The sequence below is a fragment of the Protopterus annectens genome, chromosome 6.part0, assembly GCF_019279795.1.
Source record: "Protopterus annectens isolate FY-2018-M chromosome 6.part0, PAN1.0, whole genome shotgun sequence".
Classification (NCBI taxonomy): domain Eukaryota; kingdom Metazoa; phylum Chordata; order Ceratodontiformes; family Protopteridae; genus Protopterus; species Protopterus annectens.
The window spans coordinates 1,097,469,821-1,097,491,897 of NC_056737.1; the positions used below are offsets into that span (position 1 = coordinate 1,097,469,821).

Here is a 22,077-nt window from a genome sequence, read left to right on the forward strand (position 1 = left end):
CTCTTGACTTTGTCAACAATGCCCCAGTGGGTTATGGTGTCAAATGTCTTGGCCAGGCCAAGGTAGGCAGGGTGAACCATTTTTTTTCATCCATTGCTATGGTTACCTTTTCAAAGAAGTCCACCAGGTTGAGTAGGCATGATCTGCCCTTGACAAAACCAAACTGGGTTGGATCCAGTGTCTGGAGGTTTACTATATCTCTGTTGATCATCTCCATGATAAGTCTTTCCATGGCTTTAAATAGACTAGTGAAACTTATGGGTCTGTAGTTTCCAGGATCTGTAGATGCCCACCTTTGTGAAGAAGGATGACTGTTGCTGTTCTTCATTCATGAGGCATGAAGCCTGTTTAGAGGCTACAGTTAAATAGCAATTTCAGAGGCCCTGATAGGTCATGTTTCATGCTATTTAGAAGGCATCCTGGGATATTTTCTGGGCCCATTGATGCAGTGTTCTTGGTCTTAGAGAGAGCATTAAGGACCTGTTCCTTAGTGATAGAAGGGGGAGTTATATTTGATGGCATTTAATGAGGGAAGGTTGAGGGGGGAGAGAGGGGTTAAGATGGAGCTGAATTTATCAGGCAGGAGGTTTGCTATATCTTCTGGCTCAGTATAGGTGGCTCCATTTACAATGAACTCTGCACACAACTGTGTATTGCCTTTGAGGTTGTGGACATAGTTAAAGAATGCTTTGTAGTTGTCCTTGGCCTGGGAGGCCAAACTTACCTCATATTTGGCTTTGGTAGACTTTATTTGCCCTCTGAGTTGTTTGTTTAGTTAGATGAGAGTGCTTTTATCCTTATGGGTGTTTTGCCATGATTTTCTTTCTTCTGTTATACAGCCTATTGATTTTTGTGATTCCACCATGGTGGCTAGTTTTTGAGTTAGTTCTGTACTTTTTCCTGGTGGGTACAGCTGCGTCTATGCAGCTATTAACATGCTAGTACAGGGTTTCTGTGAACAGTTCTGCATAGGCAGCAGTATTCTCAGGGTTTATGGAAGCTTGAAATTTTGCCAGGTTATCACTGAATAGCCAGAGGTTAGCCTTAGAGTAGTTCCTGAATATTCCAGGTTTAGCTGGGGGTCCAGATTTTATTTTTACTTCAAAGGAGACCATTTTGTGGTCTGATCTTACCAGAGAAGACATTACAGTAGGGGGTGTACAGCACTCTCCCATATTAGTGAGGACCAGATCCAGTATGGTTGCACCCCTTGTTGGTGTATTGACTATCTGGTCCAGGGAGTTTGTATTTACAAAGTACAGGAATCTCTGTGCCTGTATGTTTGGTGTCATATAGGATTCCCAGTTAATAGTGGGGTAATTAAAGTCACCTATGAATATGGTATTGGGTTGGATGGTTAGTGTTTCTAATAAGTTTAAATACATGGTATGGGTTTCCTGGGTCATAGAGGGAGACCTATAGCATGCAAGGAAGTGGTACTGGATTTTGCCTGTGGTTATTTGAACATGGAGCAGCTCAAGTGCATTGTCCTGTTTGACCAGCCTTGAAGTATATGTATTTTTGATGTAAATATAGACAACTCCACCTTCAATCCCTGCCTGTGAAGAAGCTGGTCTAAATGTGTGAAAGCATTATAACCTTGAAGACTGCCGGTGTGCTCTGTGTGGCTTCTCCTTATATTCTTTTGTTTGTTTGTTTTTAGCACATTCATTTGCTACCTTATTTTTGTCTACGTCTGATTTGATTTTCATTACCACTTGACAGGGCCTAAACTAAGCAAAGATATTGTCTTAAACTTCTTCTCCTGATGTTTTAAAACTTTCACAATGTTTGTATCTGATGAGGTCAGAGATATGTATGCAGTCCTACAATTGCAGGTCCATACATGTGATCAATTTTGAGGAGGCCCATACCTCCTTCTGCACAAGGACTACATAATCTTGGTATACACTGATTTTTATATGTTGTTTTATAAGCATGAAGCACTTTTCTTGCTTTTGTGTCCAACTGATCAAATAATTTTGGGTCCAGTTGATCAGCCCAAAACTTTAAGTTAGTACAGGAGGAGCAACTTGATTTATAACTTGAACTTTATTCCTAGATGTCAAGGCAGTTTTTGGTTTCAGTTTTGGACTTCTGGAGTTTTCCTTACTGAGCTTTATTCAGATTTGTTCATGTTTTATTGTTGATCCTTCATTTATTGCCAAATATTTATACACTCCTACTTGCTCAAGTTCCTTTATATCACATTCCTGTCACAAGTTGACTTTTTTTGGTGTTGTAACTTTCCTGTTTTAAATGTTGCTTTTGCACATTCACCAAGGCCAAATGTCGTTCTTATATCATCCGAGAAAGTTTTAACCATTTGCAATTTTGCTTTCAACTCCTCATCTGATGAACTGTACAGTTTTAAGTTATCCACAAAAAAAGTAGATGAGAATTTTTTTTCAAAAACATTTTTATTTTGTTTTCATTATAAACATACGCAAATGTACATATAACAAATACACTAAAACAATAACAAAACTATTTACAGTCTTTACATTCATCCATGATAAACAATCATTGTATCTATGAGAAGTTATGAGTATTTGTTCAAAAGGTTTTCCAACTTTTGCCATGCTATTTTTTTATGAATAATGTTATGAGTTCTATAACAAATTGTTTGCAGTTCTTTTTTACAAACAACATTTGCTAAATTAATAAAATCTTTAAACATCAAATCTTGTTTACTTTTCCAGTTCAAAGTAATAACTTTTCTGGCAATTGTAAGAATTGACCAGAGTAACTGAATCTGAGATTTAGGTATTACATTAGGTATAGGAACATAAATAGGATTAATGAGTTAGAAATATGACAGTTGTCAGACCATAAAGCATTTACAACATTTCTGAAGTCTTTCCAGTTCTGAACAATGGTTCTACATTCAATGAACATGTGGACCCAGTTGGCCTCTAGTAATTAATCACATTTCCAAATTTACTTTTGCTGTTTTTGAGTATAAGATTTATTTTATGTGGAGTATAGAAACTTCTATTCATAAATTCCCATGTATACAATCTCCAATATAATGAAGAAGAGCTACCATACGTAGATTTCAATAACAATTTTTTGAATTCATCAGATATTTGTTTTCCATTAATCTTTACATAGTAATTCCAAAAATCTGAGTCAAACCTTAGAGTGTCTTCTCTTAGTATCTTATAGATAGGTGAGATGCTTCATTTTTGATCATCTATCTTTTCAAGACACCTAATAAAAAGCTGGATCAAACTAGGTATAGATTCAGTCTGGTTATTAAATTATTGTAGTTTAGTTTAACAGACTCTTTCCATGTACTCTTTATACTGACACCCAAATATTCTAATACATCATTCTCCCAATTAAACAGGCTATTCTCCATTAGGTTTTTGTTGAACTTTTTGTTAATTAGTAACGTTTTGAATTTATTATGATTAAATTTAAACCCTGAAATTCTTTCAAACTTGCTTAAGGTATTTATAACATCATGCAAAGAACCATTACTATCATACAATGTTAACAACATATCATCAGCAAATAATTGTATCTTAGTAGAATAGTCATTAACTTGAAAGACTTTTATATTTTGATTGTTTCTGATATATGTAGTAAAAGGTTCTATTGAAAGAACAAACAATAATGGTGACAAAGGGCAACCTTGTCTAGTTCCCTTGAGAATATCTAGTGGTGAGGATAGACATGATCCGATTTTCACATAAGCTTGTGCCCCACTATACATTTTCATTAATAAGTTGACAAAATCTAAGGATTCTTTGTAGATAAGACCAACTAATAGAATCAAAAGCCTTTTTCTATGTCTAGGCTGATAATAGTTAGTTGTTTTTTGTATTTGCATGCTATGTCTATTAATGATAGTAATTTAATAATGTCATCTTGCACTTTTCTATGAAGAAGGAACCCTATCTGATCATTATGTATTAGATTAGGTAATATTTTCTTTATTCTATTAGCTAATATTGTCATGAAAATTTTATAATCAGTGTTTAGTAACAAAATTGGCCTATATAAATCACAGGATTTGGGGTCCTTACCGTGTTTTAATATGGGGGAGATAATTGAATATTTCCATGATGGGGGTGTTATGCATTTTTGTTTAACCATAGTAAAGGCCCTTGTCATTTTCTTTATTATATTCTGTATTCAGGAAAAAGCTTATATAGTCCAGGAATTATTCCATCCAGCCCTGGAGCTTTATTATCTTTTAAATTTTTTATTTGCTCTTTCACTTCTGTTAGTGTTATTTGTTTATTTAATATGTTATTTTGTTGCATTGACACATTAGTAGTTATATTTTCTTGAATAAAAGTATTTATTAAATTATCTGTCTCCAAAAGTGGTGTGTTATTATTTATAACTTTATAGTAGTTTTTGAATACTTCTAATATGCCCCTTAAGTTAGATGTACTCTTAACTGAACCATCACTTTTATATTTAATCTCATTAATAAGATTTTGATTGTTTATTTTTTTGATCTTATGTAGATATTTCGGATTTACAGCATACAATTGTAATTTCAATTTTTCCAGGTTTATGGCTACCTTATGGTTCAGAACTTCTAAGTAGTTTTGATTTAACTTAGTAATTACATTATGTGCTACTTTGTTATTTGTTTTTGCATCCATTTTATCTTGTCTATGTTTTTTGTAAGTCTAAAAGTTCTTTGTCCCACTCTCTCCTTTTTTTAAGGTACCAAGATTTTATTCTACCATATATATAAACTTTAAAAGTGTCTCATAGTATAGTATCAGTCACTTCACCATTATCATTTGTTTTTATAAACATGTCTATTTCTTTCATTATCCATTCCCTAAAGTTGTTTAACTTAGTTATGTAAGCAGGAATTCTCTGTAGAAATCTTAAATCATCTGTATGTGTAGTTAATGTAAAGTTTATAGCATTATGGTCTGAAAGTGGACAAGTCATTATAGATACATCACTTATTTTAGAGTATATATTATTTGATACTTATAACTTATCAATGTTTGTTTGTGTACCAAACCAATATGAATAATGAGTATAGAATAAGGAATAATGCTCTTTTAGACCATGCATATCCTTAAGGTTCATCTAGTTTGTAAAGTCATTTAACTTCTTGGCTTGAGATGTTAGTTTTATTTTACCATTTTTAGAAGTATCATTGCCTGATAATAGGCAGTTAAAATCAACTATTGCTATAATGCCCCCTTTTGTATTTAAAGTAATCAGGTCCAGATATTTGTCAACATATTTAGTACTTAGTCCTGGTATCCAGTATGTATTAATCAAAGTATAATACTTCCTATTGATTTCCAAAATAACCATGCTTAGCATCCCATCTTTATCTGAAATTGTATCTATAATTTTTGGCATAGTGTAAGTATTTTTCCATAGAATAAGAGGGCCCCTTCTCTTAGTCTTAAAACATGAATCAGCCAGAATGTTATAGCCATTGAATGAGTATTTTTGTAGATCTTTTTTTAATAGATGGGGTTCCTGTAAAAAGATGATCTGGGCTTTATGCATTTTGATATATTTAAGCAAACCAGATCTTTTGACATTGTTGTTCAAACCATTAATTTTTAATGATAAATATTATAAGCCATTGATTATAATGTGTATGTTGTTACTTACTGAAAGACCTTTCTTCCGTGTTGACTTGAAATCTACTGAAAACTTACTTATCATGGATGCATAACATGTATTAAGCACTACTTTCAAAAACCCAAAACTATTTACAAACACATACATGAAACAGAAAGTTTCTGGTTTAGTTAAAAACTTAACTAAATCATCCATCCATCACCTCTCCACCACCAAAAGACAAAAATTATCCATCTCTGCTTAGAATATAGTATAAAAACAAAAAAGAAAAGCATTATGAAAGCAACTAAAGAAATATGAATCCATGAAATATACAGCAGAATGAGAGTGTGCAATATAACTGAAGCTATATGTATATGTCATATATGATAATATCACCTCTAATAAGTAGATATGCCAGAAATACACATCAAATCATTGTATGTATAAACATTAGAAGCTGAAGTTTAAGAAGATTGCCAATATTTCTAACTTTTCAAGAAATATCAGATGATTTAACCATTTTTGTCAGTCATCTAGCTAATATTTTTCATGTATCTATTGAATATATATATATATATATATATATATATATATATATATATATATATATATATAAACCACTTATTACAACATTACTATAATATTTTACACTTATACACATATTACACATATGTATTAACAACAAAAAATGCTCACAACCCTCTGTTTAGTTACTAAAGGTTTAGTTATGTAACATAAGTCTGATGTTAATATGCATAATGAGTTTTCTAATGCAGCTCCTAGTTCACTTGTTGTCATTTAGTTACTAATAGTGTCAGTGAATATGCAGAATGTATGCATCCATAAACGAACATAGGTAGTTTCAAAGGAGTCAAACCCTTCCATCAGAATTAATCATTTACCATTTAAAGTATCTAAGTGAAGGATAACAGAATTTCAAGAGAAAATAATTCTAAATACAACCATTTAACAAGTTCAAAAGGTCAAATGATGTCATCACTGTTGTTTCCTCAAGTTGCAGCTTTATAAACTTGTTAAAAATATCTAAACAGGCTCATGCACAACAGAGGTTGTCTCTTCTTCTTCTTTTGGCTTTTTCCCAGTTAGGTGTCACCACAGTAAATCACCTGTCCACTCATGATTGGCAGTGGAATTTTTACGATGTCGAGTTGCCAGCCCTACGCTCAACCTTCCACAGAAGGTACATGTATGCATGCACAACAGAGGTTGTTTCTAGTGAGGAAAAAAGCATTTTCAGTGGGAAATTCAAGTCTTGAAGCTTTTAGAGTTTACAGAAGGCAAAAAAAAAAAAACACTCGAGCTGCCTTGTCAGTGCATGTCATGAATCTCCACAATGAGAACAGTCATACAGACCACCAGTTTCCTCACAAAACATCAACATCATGAAAAAATTAATCCTTTCATATAAAAGCTATTTAGAAAAAAAAACTATATATATATATATATATATATATATATATATATATATATATATATATATATATGGGTCTACCTGAGATGGTCGACAAGCCATTTGATCGACTTTCATTTGGTCGACAATTCATTTGGTCAACAGGCAGATTTTCCCCCCTCCCCAATGTTGTGCGACCCTGGAGTTGATATATATAGTTAGGGGGTGTGGGGGGTACAGCCCCCCACATTAGGGGTTGTGGGGGGCAAAGCCCCCCACATAAAACTGCTTGTCGACCAAATGAACTGTCAACTAAATGAAAGTCGATCAAATGGCTTGTCGACCATGTGATAGGGATCCATATATATATACATATATATATATATATATATATATATATATATATATATATATATATATTTACTGGGCTTAATCTAGAACCCCATATAGATGAAAAAATTATCTGGAATAATTATTTTTCAAATACTGTTGTCAACAGAAATACACTTGCTAAGTATGGTATTTTCCCATTAATGCTGAATTTACCAAATAAGCCTTTTTTTTGAATGATAATTTATATGTTCTCCAGAAAAAGGCAGGTTTGTTTTATTTCTTCTATTGTTTTTTCCATTGAATTCTACTTACATATTTATTCCTAAAGTTTATACCTAACACAAAAATTTAATTCAATGTAAAATATGTACACCTGAGCTCTACTACATAACCTAAACCTTTACTTTTCTCTTTATGTAAAACCATTCTTATTATGTATAGACACTCATTTGTGTAAATTATTTCTTTTAACCAAATCTAGTTATTTTGCAATTATTATAATGTCATCTGCATATGTTAACAGAGCTGGAATTCTTAACCCTTCCGGTTTTGTATTCCCCGCCTCATTCATTTTGTAATTTATTTAACTTACTATCATATTCATAACTAATGCAAACAGTATACAACTCATTGCACATCTCTGTTTTATACTACTCTTCATATGTACTTCTTGGCTTAACTAACTATTTACAAGTATTTTACTTTATTATTACTATACATTGGAATACACAATTTTCTACCTTTCTCACGTATATTATATTCTTTCATTATTCCCCATAATATGTAATGTCCAGTTGTGTGAAATGCCTTATTAAGATCTACTATCATGGTTTTTGCTTATTTCCTATTCATAATATCATCCACAATTTCTCTTTCATTAATAATTCTTGACAACATTTTCCCTTTATATACTATATTCCATAATACTTTCCATTTTAGTTTCAGATTTCTTTTGTATTATTTTCCTATAGTTCCTATAATCATTATTATTCAGTTCTATTGGTCACCAGTTTTTATCTTTCCTCCTCCATATGAATTTAAGCATTCCACTACATAATTCTTTATACATAAACCTTTATTTAACCATTCATTCAAAATCTTTAAATTTGTTTGCCAATCCCTTCATTTTTTTATACATTCATACTCTGTTCTATCTGCTTCTGCAGCTGAATCTATATTTACTTGTCCTAATACAATGATGGTGAACCTATGCCACGCTTGTCAAAGGTGACATATGCCACAACACTTTGCGTGACACACCAGTGATCACCAACACCAGAGTTACCAAAGACATGATCAAGTAAAGTACACTGAATTATTTTGTGCCAGGAGCTTTTAACACACCAAACCCAAAAGGTTTGCCATCACTATCCTAATACTTTAAGTTCATTTAAAGAAATCTCATTTTCCAAATCTTTACTCTATTTTTCTGTTAACTTTTTTTACTTTCCATGTTTTTTCACTACCTTCTTTTTCATTTAAACATTTCTTGTACATATTGTACTACACTATTCATAATATTTTCCTAAGTTCTTTCTATTTTTCCTTTTACACTTTTTTATTTTTATTACACTACCATCTTCCTTTACTAATCTGCTTAAGTAACTCGATATTTCTCCTTTTTCTTGTAAAAAATATCTTTGCTTATATAACAATTCTTGTATTTTTTCTTGATTTCTTTCATATAATTTTTTTTCTTTGTCAAATTATTTTCAATCATTATGTTCTAAATCTTCCAATGCATCATTATATGTTATTTTATGTTTTTCTTTCTCTAATTTTCTCACATCATATTGCCACTTTTTTATGTTTTTCCTTAAATGTCATCCACCATTCAGACCAATTTTTGTAAAATGCTCTCATAGTAATATGATCTTTCTATAACTGTATTACTAATTTCTTTCCTTCTTTCTAAGCTTCCTCATCTATCCTTTTTTATTCTTTTGCTTATTTTTAAATATTCCTTGTTTCCTTGATATATAGCCATATTGTATGATGATCAGAAAATCCTTTCAACTACCTCCTCTTCTCCTATAAGTAAACCTTCTGATACTATAAAAATATATTTCAGTTCTATACATACTCCTTTTGTAAGTGCATGAATTTTTGGCCCAAAGTTTTAACTTATAACTTATAACATATTTCTTATATCATTTCCTTTCTTTTTATGCTTCCTTCTTAAATTACAGTTAAAGTCTCCTGTTATTATAATATTTATATTATCACTACATAGTCTAAAATTTGATGAAATAAGTTTTCCCTTTCTTTACAATTAATGTAAGCATATAATGCTATAATTCTATATACTTATTTTTTTCTTTTTAAATTTACAATAGTTAATCTTCCCATTTATGATAAAATTGCATCTAATATCTTTACTGTATTTCTAGCGAATAAGGCTCTTATTTTCCAAATTTCAGATTATCTTTCCTCCCCAAAGTCTCTCTGTATTATTTCTTCATTTGTAAAAAAATATTGTGTCTTCTAATATACATCAATATCACACGTATTGCACCACTCCAACATTCCTGTTCTTCTAACTATATTCTTAACACTATTCACGTTTACAGAAAACACTCAAAAATTTTCATTTTCCCTTATCCTCAGATTCATGATTACATATGTTCATAGTTAATTACTAGGCTAGCTTTCTTAATAAGCCATCATAGGATTAGGCAATTTCTTTTTCAAAAATGATAATCAAACAGTAAACCTTGTGTCTGTCTGTGAATCAAACACCTTAACCATTATACCAACCCCCCATCATTAGTTGTATGCATTTTTTTCCATTTCCTTTCTCTTTTCTTTTCTATTTATACCTTTAAATTTTCTTTTCTTGTCCTTTACCAATAGAATTCTTTTTGTTCTTTTACTACCTCCCACTATATGTCTTCATCACTTATTGCAGATCCTTCTTCTGATTCCTCTTTATTTTTCTCATTTATTTTTTTCTATTTCTACTACTTCTAAAAAGTTTTCTCTTTGTTTATTTTCTTCTCTTTCTTTTTCTTTTTTCCTACCCCTAGGTTCCATTTTCCAATCCATCCATAAATGTCCAATTTTGTTACCTTTATAACATTTCAATTTACATTTTTTGCATCATGTCCCATTTCCTACAAATATGACATTTCGGTTGTCACAGTTACTTATCAAATGTCCTTCTTTTCCACAAAACAAAAAAATGTTTTTGGTTGTCCCAGTTATTTACAACACCCCTATTTCCCTCCACATTTATCTTGCTTGGTATATGATGATTTTTTTCTCTTTCTATTTTAACACAATATTACACTCCCGGCCACCAGTCCATAAACTCCTTTTGTCATAAACTTTTGCACTGTCCGGTATTTCATCACATAAAATTTTCAAACATCCTTTCAAAGTCACAACCTCTGTTCAAAATTGTATATGAATGTTATTTTTTGTTTCCCAGTTAAATGCTTTTATCACATAAATATTCAATGGGTTGCAGTCCTTCTTTTTTTCATATTCTCCTAGAAGATTTTCTGTTGAAAAAATACTCGCAAATATAATGTCACAAAATGTATCTTTGTTAATAAGAGTAAATGCTCTTACCTCATGTGCTTTTAGACCCAAAGGAGATATTAAACTGGTCCACACTTCATACCTGTCCATTTCTTTGTCCTATTTACTTTGAGTCCTTATCATGTACTTCTATTTTCCACTTTCTTCTGTCTTCTTTTCTGCTACTCCACCTTTGCCTTGTTTTACTTTCTGTGCATATGTTTTATTTTCCATCTCATCTCTATTCTTCAGGATTGTCTCTGTATCCTCCTTTTGTATTTTCTCCATAATATCCCCCAGGAACCATCTCCTTCATTTTCTGGCTCACCCTCTACCACTATTTCTTTATGTATCCTACAACCCTTCCAACTGGAGGGTTGTAATTATGCAGCCATGATTTGCTGACTCATCTCCATCAAACATCAACATTTCCTCAGAATCCTACACACATTCTCTGGTCTTGATATTTGCTTTCTCCTTAATTTCTTTCACCACACCATCATCTCCTTCTCTCTCCATCTGCCTTCCTGCTTCTCTGGGCCATCTTTGCACTTGGAATGGAAACAGGAAGTGCTACTCCAAAGAGTCCCACTCGCAACAATGATGAGTAGGAGAAGTTCCCCAATGCCCAGGCTAAATTTCTGCTAGTAGTCTAAATGCCACCTTGGGTCATCCCTGAAAAGAGGCCACTATCCCAGTAGGACTAACCCAGTCAACAAGGGATAGATAGGTAGATAGATATATAGATAGATAGATAGATAGATAGATAGATAGATAGATAGATAGATAGATAGATAAAATAAGCACTGTAACAAAGCAGCAAGGAGGGACTATGGGCTACTAAGATGCTAAATAAAATGTATTAACAGGAGAAAAAAAAGAAGTCATTGTTCCACAGACAATTGCTCAGAGCCCAGCTACAATATAATATGTAGGCCTAGCGACTTGGGTTGTGGTCCTCCCCAATATGTGCTGCTATCATGATGGAGAATGAGATAAGCCATAAAGTCTGGTAACTGGGAGGGCCCTGCCTCAGGCCTACAGATGGACAGGTTTGTTTTCAGACCACCTATTCACGCAACTTGTCTGTTATGCTCTGTTCTGGCCTCCAACAAAACTAAATAGGAAGTCTGGCCCCTCCTAGACATCATCCCTTGACCCTTCCCCTCTAGGAAAGGTGAACAAACTTAGTCTTGTTATTCCTTTCATTATCCTCTACCAGCTTCACTAGTTGACTGAGTCAGTAATCCAGCTCAAGTCACTTGTGTCTCAGTCAGGGCTTTATCACTGTATGCCAACAGAACTGGCTGACATCATATCTTATGTCTCGTGAATGATCACACTATGGCTGAAATCATAACTTATGTCTTGTGTGTGATCACACTATGGCTGACATCATAACCTATGTCTTGTGTATGACCACACTATGGATGACATCATAACTTATGTCTTGTGTATGATCATACTATGGCTGACATCATAACTTATGTCTTGTGTATGATCACATTGGTTGTACGTGAAATAGGAAGCATCAGCATTTTGTAATTGACCCCTGTGTTTAGTCAAAATGTAGACATTGAAATGCATGAGATCACATAACTGGCAGGAGTACAGAATATTGTTCTTAACCCCAGGCTGTGTAATATCAAAGTTACTATATTTAGTGATGGGGGTTGGGGGCACACCCCCTTTACATGGGGAAAGCAAAGTTTTATTTAAAGTCAGCAATGTGCATTATCAATTCAATTTCTTCTTTTATGCACATTCTTGTGTTACAGGGTTCATTTAGTATCCATGGATACTTATTGGCTTTATACTGTTACCCCTGTGGCACAAATACAACAAAAGACATTCTTACAGACAGAATGATGCATCTTCTGTTCACCATTCTGGCATTTTAGGATTTATTTGATTACTCAGAATAAAAGCAATAAACCACTAGTGAGATTTTATGTGATGAGGATGCCGGATGGTTCTAGCAAAAATGGCTATCTGGGACTGAACCATTAATGCAGACTGTAGAATAAGCCTTTGCAATATAAACAAACCAGGTGCACAGTGTTAAACAAAGGGAAATAATTGTGCGTAATGTTTTATGATGATGTGTTAGGCATGCATGATGTGTATGCAGGTAATCACAAATGTCCTTCTGCCTTTTCAGATGAAAGAGGTAACAAGAATCTGCTTCTTCAGGATGAACTCCTGAAGGCGGCATTGTCTTTGTCACATGCTAAGTCAGTGCTTATAATGACTGGATTTTCTACCTACTATGACCACAACCTGCCCAAAGAGACAGATGGACTACCAGGAGCCATTGCAATGACAGCCATGCTTCATGCCTTGAATAAAGAAGTTTCCATAGTAACTGATCAGAAAGCCATTCACATGCATGAGAACATAATTAAAGATGCTATTCTGGAAGGTATGACTTTTGTTCTTTATTGCTTTAACTAATCAATAATTCATTAATTCATTCATTCTGTCCTTCTTCGTGGAGTTGAAGTCTATCTCAGCCTTCACTAAGCAAGTTCATCGATGGATATGTGCATGCAGACATGCACCACACACACCAGATATACATACAAGTGTGCGCATACACATGTACACACACACAAATGTATTACTTGTACACTTAAACACAATTTGGGGACTCACCACTTTATCTACAGCATATCTTTGTGATATGGGAGAAAATCAGAGCACCTAGCAAATACCCATGCAAACACAGGGAGGGCATGTAGACTCCACAAAGCAGCTCTCCAGCCAGGAACCAAACTGAAAAAACAAAACAAAACAAATATGTGAGGAATTCCAGACACCAAGTGCTACACTATTGTGACACTTGTTTTTGCTTATATATTTTTATGACTTTGCTCATAGAAGAATCCCTTAAATCCTAAACTGTTTGCATGCCTTAGTTGTACTGACTTTTTTATTGATTAATTGTTTTAAGACACTACTGAATAAATCAGGCAACACTGCTGCATTTACAATTATGGATCTGATAATTTGTATAAACGTTGGTTTGCTAACTTAACACAGCTGTAGGGACACAAGTAGTAACAATTAAAGCCACAGATTCTGCTGGCAGCTGCTAAAGCCATTAATAAAGACATTTGTTTTTATTTATTATTTTATTTTACTTGCAGTTTGTTTGCCAAGATAGTCCAATTGGGCCACAAGGAGCCTGTTTTCAATGGAGTCCTGGGGAGAAAAGCTCCAGAAAAATATAAATACATAGTACACATTGCACATTTACATTACAGATTAACTCATAGGAATACAAAGTAAATATAATAAGAAAAGGTTAAGAATGATAGAATACATCAGTATAGTTTGTAAAACAGCAATAAAAAGACACTTTTTTTACACAAAAGTAGCAACATAGGGTAACTGTTAAGTAGTTGGTCAAATAGTTCAATAGAGTTGTGGAATTATAGGAGGCAGTGATGGCGTGTTTACTTCTAGGAGAGTAGGAAGTGGTATTAGAAGAATTAGGTAGGATGGGGACATAGGATCATAGGATCATAGGAGATTACTAGGCTAATGGCCCTGGGGCCCCTTCAAGTCTAGCCAAGAGTTTATCCCAAAAAAGAAACCTCAGTCAGCACCTATCACCCCTGTCAGTGAGGGATAAAGGTGGAACCCCTGGGACAAATTTATGGTTTCCCATCCACTCATCAAGGTTGCGTTTGAAGAGGGTCAGTGAGGTACTCTGACATGTATGGAAAGTCTATTCCAGAGATGGGGCAGCCTCTGGGAGACAAACCTGTCTCTCCAGCAGGTTTTGTTGATGTTGTATATTAGATTTAGGCCTATCGAGCAGGTAATGTGCAAGGAGTTAGACTTACGGATATGGAGCATTTTGAGTAGGGCAGGGTCTGACATTGCCTTGTAGGTGAGACACAGATCACCTCTGAGCAATCTGTATGATACAGAGTAGAGTCATAGTGATTTAAGTCTGTCCACATAGGATAGGTGTTGGAGGCCATGGATTCTCCTTGTGAGGTATTTCTGTGGCCTTTCCAGTTGGTGCAGGTGTTTGGAGAGGTAGATCCCAAATGGGGCATTATACTCAATTATAGGTCTAATAAGGGAGAAGTGCAGAGAGGTAGTAACCTCCTTTTTTCTGGATGCAATCCCTTTACTTATGAAATTAACCAAGTAAAAGGCTTTTCTGACCACCACCACCACATGATGGTCGACTGTGAGATTGTTGTCAACCTGAGTACCCAAGTCTCTCACCACAGGTTGTGTGCTTAGGGGGTTGCCGTATAAACTAACAACACCTGCATGGCTTTGGACAGCTGTCAGCAGTAGTAGGCTATTTGTCAACCCTAGGATTCAAAACAGGTAAAGAAAAATCATAGCAGCATCCCACAAGTGGAAAAGGTTGGGGTAAACTATGATACTAAGCTAAGATTTAGTAATTGTAGTAGCCGACTGGGCTGGTTACCTGTGAACGTCATCCCATAGTGCTTTTACTATGGCTGACAGCTTGGTTTTGGTCTGTGATGTGGTGACCCAAGTTTGAGAAAAGTGAGGTACCAAAGGGTCACACAAGTTAAGTAAAAACAGCATCCAGTGACAGTATGTCTCTTATGGAATGACAGAAACAGTAGTAATTCACTGGGAACTCCAAATGGAGTTCGGGGAAGCACCCTTGTAGAAGCACTAACCTAGAGTGCAAAGATGGGCAGATCAGAGACACCACAGAATGAGGCTGTATTATCTAGGCAGGTAAGAAAATGCATTACCTGAAGAATGTTCCAGGAGCGCATTATGATACACTGCAGATCATGTCATTCATACTCTGTCATGAACTAGTCTTCATATGGGAAGCAAGACAGTACTATTTTCTGACTGTGATAAGGCTAGGTTAGGGAAATTAGGACAACCCATGACTTCTGCAGTCTGTAGTACCATGCGATGCTTTATTACTTTTAAAGGGTACCCAATGAAAAAAAAAAACAGAAGAGTTGTCACACAAATGCAGTCAGACTTTAAACTAAGAAAATGATAAACATGTTGTTTTCAATGACATGCAGAAGTCTGCCATTCTCTACTGTACTGTTTAATATTTGAGGATATTCGGCTCGTTGCATTCCCATGAGAAAGTGAAGACAGAGATGCAGCTCTGTTCACCTGGGTGTGTGAGTTGTTTTTCATTTTTAACTAAAGAAATGTTTTTATTAAGAGACAGATAGCTAGATAGATAGATAGATAGATAGATAGATAGATAGATAGATAGATAGAGCTCCCCAACGTGAATACTGTCATTGGTCCATTTTGCGCATCTGCAAATGGTAGGCACTGTGACTATACAGAGGCCAATACTCAGAGTTACTAACATTTAGGGCTATTTTTGTAACTAAATGTAAATATTTTGTTAACAGTTGTTATGCTCAGTAGCTAAGCTAACGAAATAAGTTTGCAGTGCTGGATATAAAATGTTTTAAAATTAAATCATTTTACTGTTTGACTGTGGCCCCCCCTAGAGTTGTGGGCCCTAGGTGGCCCCCAAATCATCCCTTTTGTAATCTGCCACTGCAAGGGGGCATCACTTCATCCTGAAAAGAAGTAGACTAAGGAGCAATGCTACCAAAGAGGGGTGGTCGATGAGACAGACTTCATAGGGGATATTCACTCTAGGGAATTGAAGATTATGTAATGGGAAATCACTGACATTCAACAAAGTAGAACTTCATTGGATTCACCAATTAGTACACCCATAATAAATGAACAATTACCCATCATAATGAGTTTATATGGATATTGAAAGAATGACCCATGTGGTTACTGAACAAAGAAAAACATGTCCACTATGTTTCTCTGTCTCTGACTAGTGAATCTAAACAGCATTTTGTATATAAAAGAGAAACCTTCTCTCCTTAAAATATTCAATAAAAATGACACAGTCAAATTCAGTAACTATTCAGTCAAAATGTGCCCATCTTGCATGCATAACACCAATACATTAAGAAGAAAATAACTTAAAAAGCAAGAAAGTGGCAAAATATGCACTCAGTGGATGTATCGTGCATCTCTAAGCTGATAACAAATCTGTATGCATGCACAGTACTTCTATAAAAGAGGAAATGGTACTTTTTTTTTTAAAAGGTAAGATGTATTTCCTTTTTTAAAAAATGCACTTATGAAACAATACATTTCTGAGCAGTCATTTTAATCATTTTCCAAGAAATGCCCTCATGTCTAAAACAGAGCTGAATTAAAGTATATCACATAGCAGTGGGATTGCTGCAGTGACTTCAGTGGCTGAGACAGTAACAGTCCATTGTGTACAAAGTGTACATAACACATGATGAAATCAGACATAAAAGATAAGACAAAATATTTTTATGTTTAGAGCGTACCAAATAAAAAAAAAAGAAAAGTCACACTGTGTGATACCATTGGCAATTTATGGTAAATAAAAGGCATCCAAATGAGAACTGAGAACTATTTCTTTATAAAATGGAAGAGCAAAACTGAAAAGTAGAAAGTAACAAAAGGAAATCCTTCAGAAAAGAAGAATACAAATAGCTCGATCAACATTCTATAGTATCAATAAGCTGTTTGTGTGCTAGTAATACAGATGACTTTATTTGGTTAATTACATTTCACACTCATGCGTTAATGACATCAGCTATGGGTGAATCCCTGTATTATGATGGACAGAGGCAGACCGTAAATAACCACCTATATAACTCAAATCTGTGGGTCACATTTGGGTTACACTACTAGTCTTATAAGGGCTGTAGTGGTCCTTAGCCTACTATGCACCTATAACCAATTAACCTATTACTCACAACCAGGCATGGTGTATTACTAATATGCATGACGCATGCAGGTGCCCTTACTAATAAGGTGAATCAAGCCAAAAGGCAAGTATAAAAAATGAATGTTTGAGAAAATTGAGAAAACTTGCACCTGTTTGGATGTAAAAGCCTTGTTTACTGTTTATTTCACTCTGGAATTAATCGACTGGAGATACTGTTAGAGCCAAACCAGAAGAAATAAGGCAGGACCAGATGTGATAACTGAGAAAATGCCACACTAATAGTTGAATAAACAAAAGTGTCTTATTTTAAAAGAGTAACTGTTACATTTTGTCATCTAAGGAAATCAAACGTGAAACTAAGGAAGACAGAGAGAGGGGGGGGAGAGAGAAGATAATGAAGTAAAATGTGAAAGGTGTTGATGGAACCTGGACCAAGATTCTGTCATTTGTGCAGAGTTTTATTGCTATCTCTTACCTGGGCCAAGATTCTGTCTCTTTTGCAAAGTTTTATTGCTATCTCTTACCTGGAGCCAAGATTTTGTCTCTTGTGCAACGTTTTATTGCTATCTCTTACCCGGGCCAAGATTTTGTCTCTTGTGCAAAGTTTTATTGCTATCTCTTACCTGGGCCAAGATTCTGTCTCTTTTGCAAAGTTTTATTGCTATCTCTTACCTGGAGCCAAGATTTTGTCTCTTGTGCAAAGTTGTATTGCTATCTCTTTCCTGGGGCCAAGATTCTGTCTCTTGTGCAAAGTTTTATTGCTGTCTCTTGGATACTCTATAGATTAAAGCAGCAGTACACTTTTACACTTTAAGCTACATAATTGTATAATTTAAGAAATTGTCTTATTTTACATCCGGTATTAGTGCTTTCATTTGCATTCAACATACTATTTCACTTTAAAATCTGTTTTGTCACTCTTTACTACATTAAATAATTTTCAGAAAACATTTTGGCCCATGGCATTAAATGCAGACTTGCTATGGTTTGCATTACACTAGCTTACTGCTTTGATATTCATAGAACATTGTTACCTAAAGAGTCTGTATATAGTCAAGATGGGTTTGCCTTGAATAACGAGCTGTATTTGTAGCATTTGTTATTCTGAAAACTATTAGATTACACACAAAATAATTGTTTTGTAGAGTTACAAAAACATATTTTATACATATGTCCTGTACAGCTCATAAAAAATTAACCATGTCCAATCGATTTTGATCATTACAGCAATGCATTTTATTATTGCAGGTATTTTGAAGACACCTGCCCAACATATGTTTTATCAACATAAAGATACAGATTCAGCCTTGATGTTCCTGTGCTACGAAGGCAATCTTCATAAACCTAGGTATGAAGAAATGTTTTAAAAGATCCATTATAACCAGCATTCATGCAGGTGAGAAACAGGAATGACATTTAGAATATGCATTGTATTGTCATATGAAGGTACGATAATGGCAGAACTAGTCCGAAATACAATAACTCTGCCCCCTCCAAAGGGCTGACTTAGTGGATGTGACCAAAAGAACAAGATATTTACTCCACAAGATCTAGATGGGCATATTGTTTGCAGATCATAAGACCTATTGCTTACATTAAATACTACTACGATATGCACATAAATAAAAGGTTATACAATAGCTGATGCAAAGCGAACAAGTTGTTTTTGCCTTATAACAAAACAGCTTGTCTCACAACTGTGGAAAGGTGGAAACACACAAACACACACACATGCACTCCATTATTATGGGATCTTGGAGATTGCACATATGCATTGCATTGCATTGCATCATCATGGAATCTGAGAGGTGTGCACACGCACTGCATCATAATGGGAGTTGGAAGGGTGAGCGCGCGTGCACACACACATATACACACACACACACACAATGCATCATCTTGGGATCTGAGAGGGTGCACACATATGCACACTGCATCATTATGAGATCTGGAAGGGTGCACGCATGCATTTCATTGCGTCCTGATGGAATCTGAGAGGCACACACACACACACACACACACACACACACACACACACACACACACACACACACACACACACACACAGACACACTTCCTTTTCCACCTAATATATTTTCCACTTTTGGTAGAGTTCCTTCTTCTCTGATGTTCTGACTTTCATTTTAATTCAAATTCTTCATGAGGCAAGTATTTTGTTCTCTAACACATTCACCTGTTCTTTCCAGATTACAGTAGTGCTTTAGCAAACTAATAATTCTCCAAAATAGAGTTTATCATGCATGTTTCTGCCATTTGAACGGTTGTTTATTGCAGTGAGAGATCTTTTAATACTATCCCATTCTTAAAGCTGAAGCAGAGTCAAAGCCTTTATCCATCTTTGGTAAGTCTTTCATTATAAGATATACATAGCAGTTCCTGGATGTGTTAATATGACCAAAGTGGTTTGAGTTGCATTTTCCAGAAAGTCCATGCTTATGTGTGTCTTCCTTCTTTGAGGTGCTACTGTAATGACATCTGTCACAGTGTCACAGTTAGTATGCTCTGACATATATGTAGGAAAGACTGGGGCTATATGAGGTGCAACATACTGGGAGCTGTATATATGGGTCTCCTTATGTTTTTGTTAATGGTGCCAACAGGTCAACTGTCTTTATTTATCTATATGCTGCCCTTGGCACTCACATCAGGCACCCTCTCATTTGGCTCCCTGTAGAAATGAGCAGCCTGTGTGATTCAAGGAAGAACATGCACTTCCTGTAGGGATTGCAGTGAATCTGCATATGTCTGCATGCAGTTACCCCTCCAAAGACAACCAAGGCTATACAGATTGTCTTCAGCTAGCCTGCCATATGGTGTACAAAACCAATGAATCTCGAAACCCATCAGCTGAATGGTAGACCAAGCTCATACCTCTCACTTCATCTGGATCCTGTAAATGACCACATCCATTCCAGAGGTTGAACATCTTGTCCTAATCTCTCCAATCTTAATTATCAGCCTGAGGTTCTGCATTATTTTAAAGGGGCAATATAGAGGTCAAGAAAAGGCAGATGATTTTTTTTTTGTTCATTCATAATAAAAACTTTCTGCATCCATGTCTGTAAGAACAGTGTTTTAACAAGTAATTAACCATGCATCCAGGTCCTGAACCAGTAACAAGTTATACCCAACATTAACAAACTGAGTGGTCTTTAGTGGGAGACTGCAGTCTTAACGGTAAAATGTTAATCCTCTGCTGGACAAAGGCAACATTTACTTGTGGTAAGAAGGCTGTAAACAGACTGTTATGATTTCCTGTTACATCTGAAAAAGTAATCCAAATGCCACGGGAACCTTGCTCCAGTAGAAGAAATTGCGTGAATACCAATACAATGTCCTGAACGCAATTTTATTCAAAGTAAACAGCGTTTTCGCCACAGCCTCTGCCGTGGCTTCGTCAGGGAAAGAAATTTTACAAAAATTGTAGTGTACATACTCTTTTTTAAAAACAAAATGCAGGAAATGATGTCAGCGTTACAATAGCAAACACGCGAGGACGGGAACACCTCGCGTGTATTACTCCCTTAAGTAAACTATTCAATAAAAGTCCGAAAGGACAATGTAATCAGTCCAAAGCTAAAAGCATTTGACATATGAGCAACATCCAGTATAAAAATTAGAATGTAAGTAAACAATTACATTAAAAGAATACATGTATATATCGATCAGTATAATTACATGTACATATTGTTAAAAGCTCATATTTAAATGTAAAAAGTAACTTGAACACCGGAATGGTCCAAGTCCTGTAACAACAAAGTTTTTAAATATCAGAAATGTAAATATTAATGTTAATATAGTTGAAAAGTAATGGTCAAGTATGGATTACAATGTGCACATAAATGCAAGGGCCATATGTTGAATATGTGTGTATGTATAACCCTAAACGGTTATTAAAAAATCTTTGCCCATAACAAGCACTAAATAAAAAATTTAAAAATATACGAAAATATGTATGTATTTTTCTTAATAACTAAAAAGAAAGGTAAAAACCTATCTCAAGTAGCTCCTTAACTTTAATACAGCCAAGATATTACAATTTTCATTAAGGCCTGGATGCTTAAAAGCATCCAGCCTTAATTGCCACTCCAATTCACGATTCTCAAGGATTAATGAATAAGGACCCCCTCGTATTTTAGTTTCTACTTGGTCAATGGCCATAAAGGAAAAACTATGGCCTGGGTTAAGAACAACATGTTTAGCTAATGCATTCACATCTTTCTTGTTTTTGATGGCATACATGTGTTCGTAAACACGGTCACGGACCCTACCTTTTTTTTTTGCCTATGTAGAATGCGGTACAACAATCACACAAGGCTATATAAATGATGGATCTACTTTCACGGTTTAAGGGGAACCTAATAAGGTATTTCTTGTCCCTGATAGAAAAGGTTTCACCTGCTTTAACCTTGTGGCACAAGTTACAAAATCCGCAAGGGTACAT

General features: G+C 34.8%; 1 protein-coding gene across 1 annotated transcript in view; it reads left to right on the forward strand.

The window, feature by feature from the left end:
- LOC122803946 (D-glutamate cyclase, mitochondrial-like) overlaps positions 1 to 22,077 on the forward strand; it is a 316,311-nt gene that overhangs the window by 258,199 nt on the left and 36,035 nt on the right. Inside the window, exons 8-9 of the mRNA XM_044073624.1 lie at positions 12,993 to 13,253; positions 18,861 to 18,960. Coding sequence (XP_043929559.1) covers positions 12,993 to 13,253; positions 18,861 to 18,960 — 361 coding nt within the window. The remainder of the gene's footprint in view (positions 1 to 12,992; positions 13,254 to 18,860; positions 18,961 to 22,077) is intronic.